We start from the raw sequence: 16,962 nt of genomic DNA, 5'->3' as shown, positions 1-16,962 counted from the left end.
TTATAGAGAGAGAAATGGGAGGTGGTTGGCTCTGCATCGTATGCACCGGCCTTCTCTGTTCTCTCTCACTCATTTCTCATCTCATGATGGAGAGATAGAGAGAGAGAGAGAGTGGGGCCCGAGGCCGCCTCATTTGATTGCGATTGCGATCGGGGATGGACATTTGGCTGACCTGCCTGGGTCTTCGTGTGTGTCTTTTTCCACGCGCTGCCACCCACCCTCTTGCTTCTTTGGTCCTACGTATTTATTGTTGACGGAAAACGTTAACTCGTTCCCCTGCCTTCGTTTGTTAAAAGCTCCTTTTATTAAATTCTGGTGACGGCGTTAATGTCGACTAGTCATTAACGCCGATGAAAGAGTCTGACTCGACTCGACTTCGTTTTTAACTGAGCCCGGAACCCGATGAAAGAGTCTGACTCGACTCGACATCTCGACTCAAGTGTGGAAATGCTAAAACATGGCCTACATGGTTAATGCTCTCAAATCGTACACTTGGACGATCCAGATCGAATCACGCGCAACAGTATATCGGACGGACGTATGATTACACGCTGTTGCCTTTGATCTTGACTCAATTTTGATCGCCTCTTTTAATTTGACACGCCTCGCGTTCGCCCAAATTTGACTCTGTTCGAATTGATGCATTGCCCGGAAATGCATGATAACGAAAAAGGCTTTGGCCGATCAAAACCTCCGAAATTTTGTCTAAAACCCACTTTATGTTTGTTATAAGTTTTTCGGGTATCATGTCTTTTCGTTATCATACTTGAATTTCAATATTTTCAACGAAGAAAAAATAAATATAATATAAAGTAATTTGATTATATGGGTGGTGTTTCAACTGTTTTTGTTTTTATTTAGAAAAATTAAAATTATTGAGAATTTTCGTCTAAAATATGAATGGCAAGATAAGGAGGAATAAAGCTTTTGGAATCTTCTTTGTTTTAGAGGTTTCGTAAGTTACAGACGTTTATACTGCCTTCCTGTCACCGATTTGGTTGCAATGCAATTTTATTTGCATTAGTACAAATTTTGCTTTAAATTTATTTCAGATCTTATTTTATTCTGTGTTTGGCCTTACTATTTCCAATCAAATAAAGCAAAGTAAATTTTGGAAAAAAATAGAATTTGAGACTTAATCATTTTCACTATCTTAATTTTGTATTAGTGAAAATAAATTTGCACGGCAACTAAATCCAACATTAAAAAAATTAAAAGATGCTAATTATTATAATTATTCTGGTATTTTTTGTGCAAAATGATTGGTTGGTAAGGATAGGCAGGGCAGTGAGCACTGCATGTATAATGTATTACCTTTTATATTTAATTGTTAAAATATAAAATATTTTGGTAGGTACTTATCAATTATCAACTATAAATAAAGGAGATTCCTGTTATCCATTCAATGACTTCTTTATGATTTATGTCCCCTTCAATGAGATATTGATTGATTCCCAGGCTGTTTTATATTTGGCTTCCTTTTTTTTTAAAAAAAAAAAAAAAAATTATTACAAAGGAAAAGTGAACAAAAGAAAAACCAGGGGTGTGGAGAAAAGGGATTTGTTGGGATCAATGGTAGACTTTGTTCAAACCAACAGGAGCATCATACAAACCAGTGGTTTCCTGGGTTGTAAACAGTTGGCATGGCCAAATACTTAAAGACTATTTCTTGAATCTTCAACTTGAGAAGCGACCTAGATCAAATGATTGGCTATTTGGACATATTCAATGTCCATGCTAGACTATTCCTGTGTTAAGGGTGCAACTTGGGCGGGTCGGGTCGGGTAACCTGACCGACCTCGGGTATAAGGGCTTTGACCAATTAAAATTCCTCTGTGAATCTGATAAATAATTAGTGATTGGTTATCATTTTTATAATATGGGTTGATTGGGTACAGGTTTTACCGTTAGTCAATTAATTATCTAAAATTTAAAGACAAATATTCCCCAAAATAGCACAAGTATTTGTAAAATCACCATAACTTTGTCCCTCATCAACACGATGTGTGTTTGGATATAGTACAAACCTATTTGAATCCATGCAAAATTGTGAAAGTACAAATGATTTTAATGCAAATTCTGATTTATTATTTGTTTAAAAAGTTTACCTTGTTTTGCTTCATTACAATACAAATAAAAGAAAATAAAATTATAACACAATTTGCATTCTTTTCATTTACACTCCCACCCATGCATTTCGAAATAATCCAAAAAAGAAAAGTGAGACCATTTTGACCAACCCGAAGTCACCCAAATCGGGTGTTGAATTCAATAGGTTTGGTTGCCCAACCTTATCAGGTACCCTGTTTCTCATGTGAAATGATTGAAGGTAGTGAAAGTTTTAATATTGTATTTCTAAACAAAACCAGAGACAGAGAGAGAAAAAAAAAAAGGTGGAATGCGATGTTTGATGAGCTGTTGCTGAGTCAACTTTTAAATGAAGTTACTTGAGGTGAGACATGCAATCCCAATTATATTGTTTTATAAGCCTGAAGCTCTACTTATACGTACCTAAACATGGACAAACAAAGCTTACAATATATATTCCATCTAACACAAAATTGCAAGTTGTTTGCAAATTGCTTTTCTTTCTATTCAACCTTAAAAGGAGATATGGATGGACCATGTACATCCACTTTAGCTAACTGGGACCTAAAGTAAAGGTGCCTATACTAAAGTAAACAATAAGGAAAACCCTAGAGTCTCTCTCTCTCTCATTGTTTTAATACTATTGTCGGCCCACGGAGAGAAGACTGTAAAGGAGAAGAGGGAAGGAATTTGAAAAACTTTTGTAAAGCAAGCCCGGGGTCTAAGATCTTTTGATTGTAAGTAGACTTGTTTATAGGCCGGGTAGGGTGATGGCCTGGCCTGCATCTCGGTCGGGCTAGATCATGTAATTAGGCCCACGTGCCTAATGCAATAAGTCCGATTGTATTTCAGGTCGGACTTGGAATTTGTCAAAAAAGCTTGGTTCAAGCCCAGCCTGGCCCGACTCAACATTATATATTTTATAAAATATATAATATGTATTTTATATATTATATAAAATATATAAGTAATGTAATATTTAATGAAATATATATTTATAATTTAATATATACATTTTTATTCTTTTTTTTTATAAATTCTCTCTCTCTCTCCATTCAGCCGCTTCAGCAGTAGTAACAGTGTGGATTCAATTTCGGTCTCGGGCCCAGACCCGAACTTCAGGCTTTTTAGTCGAGTCGTGCTCGGGCTCGGGCCTTAGAAAAATCTGTTAATACTGAGTGAAAGCCTGGCCCGGCCCGGCCTGGCCCATGAACAGGTCTAATTGTAAGGAAGCAAGTAATAATTCTCTCTCTCTCTCTCCCTCTCTCTCTCCTATCCTCTTTTTTCTTATTGTTTATGACCGGAGAGGGAAGCAAAACATCTACTATAGGCTCCGTTTGTTTGTGATACAAAAGTCGAACCGAGATATTTATATATCCTGATTCGTGTTTGCGAGCATTTATTTGATATGTAAAAAGTAATGATTAAAAGAAGAGAACAAATCAGGCCTCAATTTCTTTTAGAGAGAATAAGAATGTTAAAAAGCTTTAGCCTTTATACGTATGTTGAGATTGCAGACCTATTTGGGCTAGGTTCCATCCGTCTAACTTTCACAGTATAAAGAATTCTAATATTGAAAAGCAGTCCAATTATTTAAGGCTGTGTTTGGTTTGGAGGAAAAAGTAGGGAAAGGAAAGGAAAAGTAAGAAAACCTTGTATACATTTTCCTACCTTTTCTTTCAAACCAAACATAGCCTAAACGATCATGATGAGTCAATAGCTGTTCACACTCGGATAAAATCTTTGGCTAAATGGCCGGGGTTAATCACCATGGTCCAAGGAATAGGGACCGTCTTGTTATTTCTAATTCTAACGAGACATCACAATTCTGGTCATCTAATGCCTTGATGATATCCAATTCTGATCATCTGATAATTGAAAATTTGAATCTGAATATGATCCGAAATCATATAATTGGATTTGAAGGCTTTGGATTCAAATTTAAATCCTAATGAATTCAGATCAGATTTGGATTTAATCTGTCTCTATTTTAATTTTTTTTAAGACAAAAAACTAAAAAAGTTAATTACTTTTCAACTTTTATATATAATAGATTAATGTAAATATAGCATACTAAATTTATTATATATATATATATATTCATATATAACATAATATATAAAAATACTTTTTTATAATTTTAAATATAATTAAAAAAACTTATATATTAAAATCTATAAATATTATGATCCGATTACATAAATATATCCAAATCCAAAATAATTGAATCATGGATCTATAGATTTTTGGTTATCATTGACGGGCCTAATTGTACGTAATATCAGCAATAGCTCTTGTTTTCTTCAGCCCTTACAGAGTTGGAGGGTTTCATTTTGATCCCAACCATCCAATCCTCTTGACTTCATGAGCTGGGCCAGCTGAACTTTTGCCAAATTTTGAATGGGCAAACCCAAGCCCGAAAAAGTGTAAAGCTGAGCCCGACGGGCTGCCCTTGAAGAGGTCCTTTAATCAAGCAAAGCAGAAAGCCAGAAACCTTTCAACAAAGAGGGAGATGGACCATGATGTCCAAAATCTGCACAACAAAGCATGGATGAATCTGCAGGAGTAGGAGCTTTGTATTTGGGGGACCGGCCGGGGGTAAACGACAAGGCATAGCTCCTGTCCTAAGCTAGATACATTACATATGGACCTCTCTCTCTCAATATTTTTTCAGTGTTTGAAAAACTGACTTAAAGGTTGAACCGTTTTTTGTTTTAGGTTGGAATCAGCAGTTAAACTGTTCGGATTAGGTTGAATGGGTCAGATATAGGGGATGTTTGGTTTCATTGGTGTTTATTGAAAAAAATCCACCACATCAGCACCACATAGGTATTGACGTTTATTGTATATGAAGCAAAATGAAACAATTGTTTGGTTTCGCTGTATCAAATAAATGGTAGAAAAACTTAAACACTTTGATTTTTGTGCATGGGACATTTGGGAAAACGTTAAATTCTAATTCCCCTTAATGCCCCAACGTTTTATTGAAACCAAATGCTGATGTGACACATTTTAATGGGTATTAATCTGAGGTGGAAAGTAAAAAACATTTAAAGTGAAGTTCAACCAAATAACAAAAATATGAAATGTTTAAAGTAAAAAAACATTTAAAGTGAAAAAGTATAAATCAACAAATGCAAATAAATGCCCTATCCATAAACGCGCATGGATCCAAACACATACAACTATAGATATTTAAATTAAAAAAAAAGTAATGGAAAGTGTAGATAAAAAGTAAAGACAATTCCTATGAAATAAAAATGAGAAAAAAAACTTTCCATATGTTACATTGGAATAAGGGTTATATGAATAAGAAAATGGAGGATGGAGAATGAAAAATCTCGAATAGGTAAATTGAGGTTAGTGTGGCAAAACTTGGTTAGAAGATTTTAATCCAATGGAACAACTTTTGAGTTAAAATAATTAAAAGAAATACCTAAATAAAAATTCCTTTTGGGGTTGAACTAATGAAGAATAATTCCTGGGTATGGTGAGAAATTCTAAAACAAAAGAGAAATATTAAAAAAAGAAAAATGTCTAATCTGGATAATATTGAAAAGGGAGAAACAACTAAATTTTGAAAAGAAAAATGGGTTGGTGAGAGACTAATTGGTGAGTTAGTAGCCCGAACCCAAAGAGAAGAAAGATCTTACCATCAAGCACCACATAGATGAAGAGAACCATGAGTGGAATAAAGATAAAATTTTACAGGTGGTACTGATTAATGTTTGGAATATGGTTTTTAAACCGCCGTTAATCTGGATGGCTGGGCCATTTAGCTCGGGAGTTATTCAGGCAATCAGTTCTATTTTATCTCAAACCCGATTTTTGGCCAAAAATCGCTGAATAAGTCAATGATCCATTGTACGAGGGGGTACTAAAGGAAAGAAAGTTTTTGTCTCATGTTCATAATACAGGAGGTCTTTGTGACAAAACAAAATACAGGAAGGTCTTTGTCACAGACCCCATTGTACGAGGGGGTCTTTATAATTTACCCTATTATTTATATTTCTGGTTGAGAGTGGTTCTAGAAAGCAAGAAAAGGGGTAAATCTGGATCCCAACTGTCGTTTTGTGGAGAAGGGGAAACAAGGGACCATGCATTTATATCATGTTAGGTGGCTCAGCATTGCTGCCTCTTTCTTGAAAACCTATTCCCGAAGACAAACATAGGAGAGGGATTTAAGGATTGGTGGCAAGGATTAAGATTGGCAAGTAAGCAAAATTTGGAGTTATGTATATTAGAAAATGTCAATATGACATTATGGGTTATTTGAAAAAATAGAAACAGTAAATTATTTAATAATAAATGTTTTCCATCCCCATTTATTAGTTGATAAGGCTAGATCGTGATGGTTGGAGTTCTATCACATTTTGCTGGAAGACAAGATTCTATGAAACACTTCAAGCCCTAACCAAGAGGCTTGAATTCAAAAAGGACTTATACTTATTGATGGTAGAGTGATGGAGAGGAAACTGGTTGGGTGGAAAATGAATTCCCTCAATTCTACCACTGACATGATACCAAAAATTGGGGCGGCCTTAAGATAAAATATTTCAAATAGATGAAAAATGAATTGGGCTGGCATATTTTGACAAATCAAGAAAATTTGTGGGTGAGAGTGGTATCAAATAAACATCTCAAAAGACAAAATATGTAGGCTACAAATGTTAGAAAGGGTATTTCTTAGGCTTAGGCTTGGAGAGGTATCCTCTCTACGAGGGATGTTATTAAGAAGGGTATTGGTTGGATCATTGGTGATGGGAAAAAGACAAACTTTTGAACTGTTGTTTGAGCCGATAACACCCCGATGGACCAATATTACATTGAGAATTACATCTTATGGTCAATGACTGTATTGTTAATGATAAAAACTATTGGAATGAACGACTGATTCATTCTTTGGTGCCAAGGTTGGCTTTGGTAGAGGGTCAAGCCTATTATTCTTCCTTGTATATTCCTATGGAACACAAAATGATTTGGAGGCTTACTTCTAATGGCAAGTTCAGGGTGAAATCTGCCTACAGTAGTGTGTGTTTGGCAAATCTGGAAACTCTTATGCCAAATAATTATCACAGGAAAATCTTCGGCCCACCTAACATTAAAGCATTCATGTTTCTTATCCTTAACAATAAATTCCCTACTAAATATTTTCTTATTCGTAGGGGTTGTAGTATTAATGGTGCTTGTGCCTTTTTGTGATTAGGATGAGGATATAGACCACATTTTTCTTAATTTTTCATATGCCAAGCAAGTGTGGTTGACCATGGGTTCAAATGATAGTTGTCCTAATGAGGTTAATAACTCAATTCGTGATTAGTGGAAAAGAATTTTAGACACTTGTACTAATTATGTGCTTAAGCCTTAAGGTTGATACTTGTATTGCTTTTTTCAGCAGACCTATACATCAGTAAACGTTTAAAGAAGAAGCTCTGCACTTCATTATATTGCCAGCCAAGTAATAAAAAGCAATACTCTTGATGGAGATACCGAGTTTTATCAATCTCAAGTTACCTCCCAAGGAATTGCTTCCATTCCTGTTGACTATATGAAGCTATCTCCAAATGCTCTCCCCTTTAAATTGAACTATCGAACATTTGGCTTTGGAAAAGGGTCTTCTCTTTGCTCAACAGTTCTCATTATCCAAAATGATTCTAAAAAGTGACGCTATTACTGTTGTTAACAAGGTTTTCAAAAAACCTACTCGGAGGTCGGTCCGTTCTAACCAAAAAAAATTAAAAACGGTCAAAACCGTTGAACGGTTTGAACAGTTCAACCGCCCAGGTCAATGGTTTGCTGACCAAACTAATGTTTTTTGACAAAAATCCGGTCTTGAGGAAAAACAGAACCAGTCACCTAATCAGTTCCCGGTTTTTCTGATCCGGTCCGGTTTCAAAAACCATGGTTGTTAACTCTCTGTCTCTGCTGTTATGTACATCTACAATCCCGTTGAGGTCGCAGCTCTATATTGCTGATTGCACTCTTAGCTTCATTGTTTAGCAAAGTAGTTTAAATTTACTCTTGCTTGAACCTATCCCCCGTCTTTCTCTCTCCATCTACCAGTGACTAACTATGATGACAAGGGAGAATAGGGGTCTGGAATTGAAATCGGAATGGACCATTCCAATTCCAATTATTTGGTTGGGTAGAATCGGAATCCCATTTCCATTCCTTCCTAGTGGAATGGGCTGAATGGCCATTCTCTCCCCCTCCCTTGGGAATAAGAATCCATTCCACCTAATTCCGATTTCAATTCCAATTCCCATCTAAACCAAACAGGCGAGAGGAATAGACCCTTCTAATTCTGATTTTGATGTATTTTGATTCCAATTCCAACAATAAACCAAACAGATCCTAATATATAAGATATGAGGGTCCGTTTGGTTCACATCCAGAATCAGAGTTGGAATTGAAATCAAAATTCTTTGGAATTAGAATTAGAATTAGAATTAGAATTAGAATTAGAATGATCTATTCTTATAGTCTATTTGGTTCATACAGGAATGGAAATGAGAATCGGAATCAAATGGAATGAAATTTCATTCCCAAGGGAGGGAGAGGGAATGGCCATTCCCTCAAATGGGGGAATGTCATTTCGCCAGAATGGAAATAAGACTCTGATTCCGCCCAACCAAACAATTGAAATCGAAATGGCTCATTCTGATTCCGATTCCAAAACCTATTCCTGTGAACCAAACGGGCCCTCAATTATTTAGAATTGACCGGAGATATTATGAATGGGGATATCCATTGATTAGTTATCCTGTTCACCTTAGGGTCAATTTGAAGATGAGGCCCACTATAGACGGGAGCTTAGTTAGAGGAATTGGACGGTTGCAATTTAAAGATGCATATCCAATGAGCATATTGTGTAGGATGGGAGGTTGGGGTTTGATGTAACCGTTTCTGGTCACGTACCAATTTTTTGTGATGTATCAATTTTTTTTGTCCTAGTACCTCGTTATTTGACCTGGTGGTGAAGTGCCATGGTGATGAGTTACTTGGTGGCGAACTCCCTGGTAGAGAATTGCTTAGTGGAGAGCTACTTGGTGACGAACTTCCTGGTGGAGAACTGCCTGGTGGCGAGTTCCCTGGTGGAGAGCTACTTGGTGGCGAGCTCCCTGGTGGAGAGCTACTTGGTGGCGAACTCCCTGGTAGAGAGCTGCTGGATGGCGAACTCCCTGGTGGAGAACTGCCTGGTGACGAGCTCCTTGGTGGCGAACTTCCCGGGGGAGAGCTATGCCGAGCTGCCCGAGCTATGCCGAGCTGGGAAGAACTATGTTGAGCTCCCTGATGGTGAGCTACCTTGGTGGACTCGTCATTTGACCTGCTCCTAGGCGGCCTGCAACTCAGAGGATGGTGGAGCTCCCTGGTGCAGCGCAACCCGACTGCCCTCTGCATGAGTGATCTCTTCTCCTTCGTAGGCAGTGGGAGCTGAGGGACCTACGAAAACTGAATCAGAGGACCCGGGGGTGTTTACCCGACAGGGACTCTCCGATGCCTAAGTTAGCATTTTGATTACAGAGAGCTTGGAGAGAAATGAGAGAGCTAGAGAGCGGGGGTTACCATCCTTTTTTCTCTCTCTCCCCTTCTTTTGGGGGTTGAAGTCCTTATATAGCAGTGTCCTATCAAATCAGGCGTAACCACCTCTATCAAGTCGGTCATAACCGCCTCTGTCTCTCTGCCGAAATTGTTACTGCCAGAGCTGAGGTGGCGGGTGCAGGCAGCTGTTGTAGAGTACGGCTCTGCCAGGCAAGGGACAACTCTTAGGGCTGGAAGGCACAGTGCCACCTGACGAGAGACGTTGGCGCAAGTCTCCGGATCTGTCAGGTACGGTGTCTGGTAGGAGATCTTCCTGCGATATGCCGAACTGCTCTACCTTGTACCGAGCTACCCTGCAAGTGGTGAGCTGCCTGGGGGAGAACTATGTTGAGTTGCTTGTGGCGAGCTCTACTGAGCTGCTTGGGGCAAGCTATGCCAAGCTGTCTGTAAGTGGCAAGCTCTGTCGAGTTGCCCAAGCTGCCCAGTTGTCGAGAAGCTGCATTTGGTTGGCATGAGGTGCCAGGTGTCACAATTTCATTGGAGGGCCAAATCCGCCCTCACCATTTGCCCCCCACTCCCGAGTTGAGAGTAAGTCAGCGAAGGGAGTAGATTTCTTCTTTTGGCCCGTAAGTCGATGAGCTAATAAGTGCTTATCCAATTCCTTAGGCTTTGGGAGCTGCCTGTATGTTGCGAGCTGCCCGCAAGTGACGAGATGCCTGTAAGGTGAGGAGGTCTCCGCCAGTTCAGTGATGTAGCCCTTAGGCTCTGGGGGCAACTTATAGTTCACTTTTGTTGATTTTGCCCACGCTGAGGAAGCGACTGGGCTTTTAGCAATAATGTGGCCGTAGGCTTTTGGGAGCGACTCGTAGTCCACTCTTCTTGACTTGGCCCATGCCGAAGAGGCAACTGGGTCTTAAGCAGTAATGTGGCCCGTATGCTTTGGGAGCGACTCGTAGTCTACTCTGTTTTGACTTTGCCCGTGCCGGAGAGGCGACCGGGTCTTAAGCAGTAACGTGGCCCGTAGGCTTTGGGAGTGACTCGTAGTCTACTCTTTTTTGACTTTGCCCGTGCCGGAGAGGCGACCGGGTCTTAAGTAGTAATGTGGCCCGTTGGCTTTGCTTGTGAGGTGTCGAGCTATGATTGTGCTGCATTAGCTTCGTAATGTTGGTCACCTACTCCTACAAGAAGCTACTAGGAGCTCGACCTTCGGGGGCAGCACTGCTAACTTTAGGTCACCAACTCACACGGGAGCCTTGGAAGGCTCGACCGGTAAGGGCGCCTATGTAGTCTGTTGGCCGCCAACTCCTGCGGAAGCCACGAAGAGCTCATCTTTATAGGGGGGACCTTGCGGAGAGGACTGATGAGGCATTATCTGGATTGAAAGTAAGGTTGGTTGAGCTACTTAGTCTGTTAGCTCCCTGCATAGTCTTTGAGTTCATAAAAAATGTAAACTATAAAGCGATAGCTTCAATTTCTAAAAAGTGAGGACTTAGCTTTGGTAAGATGAGAATTTAGCTTTTGTAGGATGAGAACTTAGCTTTTTGTAGCGTGTTCCCACAGACGGCGCCAATTGATGTAATCGTTTCTGGTCACGTACCAATTTTTTGTAATGTATCAATTTTTTTTTGGCTAAGTACCTCGTTATTTGACCTGGTGGTGAAGTGCCTTGGTGATGAGTTACTTGGTGGCGAACTCCCTGGTAGAGAATTGCCTAGTGGCGAACTCCCTGGTAGAGAATTGCCTAGTGGCGAACTCCCTGGTAGAGAATTGCCTAGTGGCGAACTCCCTGGTGGAGAGCTACTTGGTGGCGAACTTCCTGGTGGAGAACTGCCTGGTGGCGAGCTCCCTGGTGGAGAGCTACTTGGTGGTGAACTCCCTGGTGGAGAGCTACTTGGTGGTGAACTCCCTGGTGGAGAGCTGCTGGATGGCGAACTCCCTGGTGGAGAACTGCCTGGTGACGAGCTCCTTGGTGGCGAACTTCCCGGGGGAGAGCTATGCCGAGCTGGGGAGAACTATGTCGAGCTCCCTGATGGTGAGCTACCTTGGTGGACTCGTCATTTGACCTGCTCCTAGGCGGCCTGCAACTCAGAGGATGGTGGAGCTCCCTGGTGCAGCGCAACCCGACTGCCCTCTGCATGAGGTGATCTCTTCTCCTTCGTAGGCGGTGGGAGCTGAGGGACCTGCGAGAACTGAATCAGAGGACCCGGGGGTGTTTACCCGGTGGGGACTCTCCGATGCCTAAGTTAGCATTCTGATTATGGAGAGTTTGGAGAGAAATGAGAGAGCTAGAGAGTGGGGGTTACCATCATTTTTTCTCTCCCCCCCCTTCTTTTGGGGGTCGAAGTCCTTATATAGCAGTGTCCTGTCAAATCAGGCGTAACCGCCTCTATCTAGTCGGTCATAACCGCTTCTATCTAGTCGGTCATAACCGCCTCTGTCTCTCTGCCGCAGTCGTTACTGCCAGAGCTGAGGTGGCGGGTGCAGGCAGCTGTTGTAGAGTACGGCTCTGCCAAGCAAGGGACAACTCTTAGGGTTGGAAGGCACAGCGCCACCTGACGAGATACGTTGGCGCAGGTCTCCAGATCTGTCAAGTACGGTTGTCAGGCAGGAGATCTTCCTACGATATGTCGAACTGCTCTACCTTGTACCGAGCTACCCTGCAAGTGGTGAGCTGCCTGGGGGAGAGCTGTGTCGAGCTGCTTGTGGCGAGCTCTGCCGAGCTGCTTGTGGCAAGCTATGCCAAGCTGTCTGTAAGTGGCAAGCTCTATCGAGCTGCCCGAGCTGCCCAGTTGTCGAGAGGCTGCACTTATTTGGCATGAGATGCCAGGTGTCATAATTTCACTAGAGGGCCAAATCCGCCCTCATCAGGGTCCAATTGGACCAATTCTATGCGCCAAGACACGGTTGAGAGTTGTATGAACTGATGGTCTGATCTGATGTGTCATCAAGTGCCAAATGTCTAGTTCAGTGAGGATCGGGACACACCAGTGAATAATGCGTTGCAAATCCAGGCGCATTTTATTACGAGGGACAGGAGACAATGAGCATGATAAAATGATTATATGTTGGGCCTGGGCCTATTAGTCTTGGGCCGGGTATATTTGATCTGTGAGTGGGTTTAGTGGATCTGGATCTGAAATCACAGTGCTTGATGGCAGGGGCAGGGTGCACCGTGACTGCTGGCTGTTACTCGGTGGTTGATGCGGAGCTAAGAGCAGTTTGCCTCGGATTCGGGTGTCCCAGAGGCTGGGGTATGACCTGGTGATAATCGCATCAGACTCGTGGTAAGCAATTTTCTCATTCTGTCCATTTCTATCCATTCTAAGTTTCCAGTTTCCACTCTTACACAACACTGTAAAGTTTCAATGACACCCAACAGCTGACCCTGACCCGGATGTGTAGGGGGAGTAAAATTTTTTGCATGTGGGCCGTAATGTAAACTCTTTGGCCCATAATGTAGCCCATGCAGCCTCACTCGGGGTAGTTGTCCATAAAGTGCAGTCGGCCTTGTTTATTATTTAGTGGGTGGGATCTCCTTCTCCTACACTTTATTATTTAACTAATTTTCAGGGGCAGAGAAACAAGGTTTTTAATCATGTTGATATGATATATAGCTTATTTCAACCATCTAGGGACTCTCTGGTGAAAATTAGAAATATGGGACTTTACCTGCAAGTGAAGAGAGTTGTATCATCAATTCATTCATTTTGCTTGCTCTAAATGATTTTGTTAAAAAGGAAAATAATAAGTGAATATACTGAATAATTATATTGCTTACAGTAATTGAAATTTGAAATTACCGGTTAAAAGCAGTGTTTGCCTTAAAATACCTGATTCCCGTTTGTTTGTCGGTATCTCGTAGGAATAAGTTGGTCAACCGGCTAATTGACTATAATCCTTCATGCTCTTATGCCACTTGTAGGAGTAAGTTGGTCAACCGGCTAATTGACTACAACCCATGGTTTTTAAAACCGGACCGGACTGGAAAAACCGGTAACCGTTCAGCCCCCGGGTCCGGTTATACTGTAAATCGTTATTTATTAAAAAAATGTTGAAAAAGTTAAAAAACCGTTGACTCGGGCGATCGAACCGCTAAACCGTTCGACCCGGGTAGCGGTTTGCGAGTAGAAAAATTCATTTTCGCTCATTTAAAAAAAATTCTATTCATGTTCCCAGTCCCCCGATTCCAACCTTACGTTAGGGTTAGAACAAAAATGAACTCACCCTCGCTACTACTCGCCGAATCCCTACATCATCCCCGTTCGGCATCACATGAAGTTCCCGTCTACGAATGCCATCTCTATTCCGATTCGTTTCGTGTCGGAGGAGAAACGACCGGCTGCTGCTTTGAAGATTTAGAGCTGTTTCTAGGGGTTTATGGTTAGAAGGAGAGTGAAGAAAATTGTTGAGATTAAGAAAGAGGTAGATGAAGTTGAACAGCGGATTTCGAGGAGGGAGACAATGGATTTGGTTCGTACGAATGCGAAAGAGCGGTTGAGAGTGAATGAGACTCTAATGGCTTTGCTTTTTTGGCTGGATTCAATTCGAGGCATTGATTCTAGGGTTAGGGAGTGCTGGAAGAAGGTTCTCAGGAAGGCTATTGCCTTGCAGGAAAAGGTGGATGCCATTGTTGTTGGTGATCAGGCTGCCACTGTGGTAGATGGTATTGGCTCCAAAGATCTGATTCTAGGAGGGGATGACGGCGTCGATTCTTCTTCAGGTACTTCCGAAACTTTTGCTAGCGATGGTGATCGATCCCTGGACATTAGAGAATCAACCGATTCTTCTGACCGATGTGAAGCCCCTGTTTCTCATTTCCCAAACGGTTGAACTGCTTAATCGGAAACGGGTCCCCTGACCGGTTCTGTTTCTGGTTCGTTTTTAAAAACCTTGCTATAACCCTCCATGCTCTTATGCCACTATACTGGGTCCTACAGAAAGTGTATTTTCCTAAGAGTATTAGTTATCCAGGTAAGCGATCACCAAAAACGCGAATCCCCTCCCGCCTCTCTCTTTACTTGAGTAAATGTAAACACACAATAACGCCGGCAACAAACTTTATCGGGCAACTTTGGCCCGGATAAACTTGCTTACTCAGGTCAGGTAAGTGAAAATGAACAGGCTGAAGGCTACCAATATCCCGATGACTATGAAGGCCTCAAGAATTGATAGTTACCTGACCGAACTTTCTCTTCAATTACTATGCCAAGTCAATACTAAGTTTTTTCTACCTGATTTGCCGTTCCAACAGTTAGTTGAAACTTGAAAGGGGCTTTATTCCGAGTCTTCTGACCATGTTTCAAGTGTTTGTGGGCTCAAATCTGACACATCATCAATGAAGAGGAATGAGAATCGCAACATGTCAGTCTTGGTTGGGTTGCCTGAAAGGCTAAACTCAAGCCCAATGGACACAGCAGCCGGGTTTTGGTATTCGGTTGGCCTCATCCAAGTGGAGCAGCTATCAAGAATTCAAGATTGTCCGCAGCCCATGTCGTGATGGAATCGAGTTTAGGTTTTGATGATGCAGAAATTAGAGATGTATTTTGTTAATTTTGTACTTGGGAATTGGGATGACTTGCCAATGACCACTTGTGTTGTCGACAAAGCAAGCACCCAGGCATTGACTGAATGGGCGGGCTATCACATCACACGTTTGGGGTATGCACCTTTTTCTTTTCCTTCAATTCAGCCCCCACAATGTCTTATAGCACATCCCTGTCGTGTATTAAGAACATCTCCAAAGAACGCTACGCTACGTTGAGATGTTCCTGATACACGGACATTGTCGGGTGGGGGAGGTGAAGTTATTGAAAACGAGACTGAGGGGATCTCCCAAAAGCCCACTCATCTATCTACGTGTGCATAATAATATAGCCCTGATTTTGACAATACCTCATCATCAAAGATTTGACCTCACCTATCAAGATACATTATAAAACGGCGCCATTGATGGCTCTTATACAAATCGAAACGAACATTTATTTGATGAAATGAAGTAACGCCATTTTTCAGATAAATGACAACAAAACCACACACCATCCTACTATGAATGACCATGAGGTGGAGTCATAGCTCTCTTGTACGAGTATGCCCACCTTATATCCCAATAGTCTAGATGCAGTAGCGATTCAAATGGAACAACAAGGTCTTTTCCCTTGAATTGGGCACCTTTGAAGCTTTCACAATTAGTTCCTCACTAAGAATTCAGGTTTGAAATGAAACCATCTAACCAAAGTCTATATTGGTTGGCAGAAATTTGTCAATACGTCTCAAAGATTATTTAGTAACATGAACATAGGCGATCAGGACACCCAGAATTCTAAGCTATATTCAACAAAAAACAAGATTCGCGCATACAGAATCCTCTAATTCCTCATGATTAACCAAAAAATTCTCAACTTTCAAGATGACAAGCTCAACAACTTATCTTTAACTTGGTAGTTGGTAGAGCACACCATTAACAAACTCAGTCATGGAACCGCCGCAATTTCTTCAGTTATCAGAATCTAATTTTTTGAGATTCTCAAGCACCATTGCTCCGATTGAACCAGCCTTCACTCAGTGTACATATAGCTAATTGGATACCATAAGCCAAATCCATTCTATAAATTTTCCACCCAAAATCTTTCATGCTTTCACAAAACATCAAAACAGAGCACCACAGAATGAAGAATGATAAATTTGAATGAACTGAGATAGTCCAATTAAGAGGGAAGCAAATGGAAATTTAAGAACAATAGGTACCCTGAGAAAGGAAAACGGCATTCTTTTGTCCAGATTTAAACAGCTCTGCCAATTTCAATCAATACTTGCACCAGTCAACATGAGAATTAATAGGGGAAGAACATAAGAATAGTTATTTTAGCAACATCGCCACTCCTAACAACTTCAAAGAAGCTGAAAACTTTAGACTACTACATTTTTCGCTTGACAATGAAGGTTTCAGAGAGAATAGGGAAAATGGGGTCACTGAAGCAAAGAGAGAAAGCAGCTTCCACAAACAGTAGCAAGCTTGAAGCTGTACAGGTCTGTTTGCCTTGCAATAAATAATCCAAGATCAAAAGAGCATACCCTGTCAGGAAACTGTTATAAAAGCATTTGCTCTTCAAATCATGGCATCCCCACTTGAATTTGTTTCCACAAACAGTACAATGGACTTACTTGTGAATCTTTTATGCTATATCTTCCATATAAAACGCGGATTGCAACATAAGACAGCATAAAGTTTGATTTTAGTCCTCTAAAACATTTGACATGGCAATGGTGTCCAAGCTACAATTGAAGCATAATAAGAACTGTCATGCAACCAAGCTGCAAAATCCCACATACAGA

The 16,962-nt window shown here is 41.0% G+C and overlaps 1 protein-coding gene across 1 annotated transcript; it reads left to right on the top strand.

Moving 5' to 3' along the window:
- Window positions 1-13,811: 13,811 nt before the first annotated feature.
- Window positions 13,812-15,273, top strand: LOC148800814 (BAG family molecular chaperone regulator 5, mitochondrial-like). Its single transcript, XM_088886353.1, has 2 exons — window positions 13,812-14,350; window positions 14,882-15,273. The coding sequence occupies exons 1-2, from the start codon at window positions 14,008-14,010 to the stop codon at window positions 14,887-14,889; spliced, it is 351 nt and encodes a 116-aa protein (XP_088742479.1). The 5' UTR covers window positions 13,812-14,007; the 3' UTR covers window positions 14,890-15,273.
- Window positions 15,274-16,962: the final 1,689 nt, after the last annotated feature.

This window comes from Nelumbo nucifera, chromosome 4, assembly GCF_055504915.1.
Source record: "Nelumbo nucifera cultivar China Antique chromosome 4, China Antique-T2T, whole genome shotgun sequence".
Lineage (NCBI taxonomy): Eukaryota > Viridiplantae > Streptophyta > Magnoliopsida > Proteales > Nelumbonaceae > Nelumbo > Nelumbo nucifera.
The sequence above is the reverse complement of the archived record's forward strand: the minus strand, read 5'-3'. Positions and strand labels throughout refer to the sequence as shown.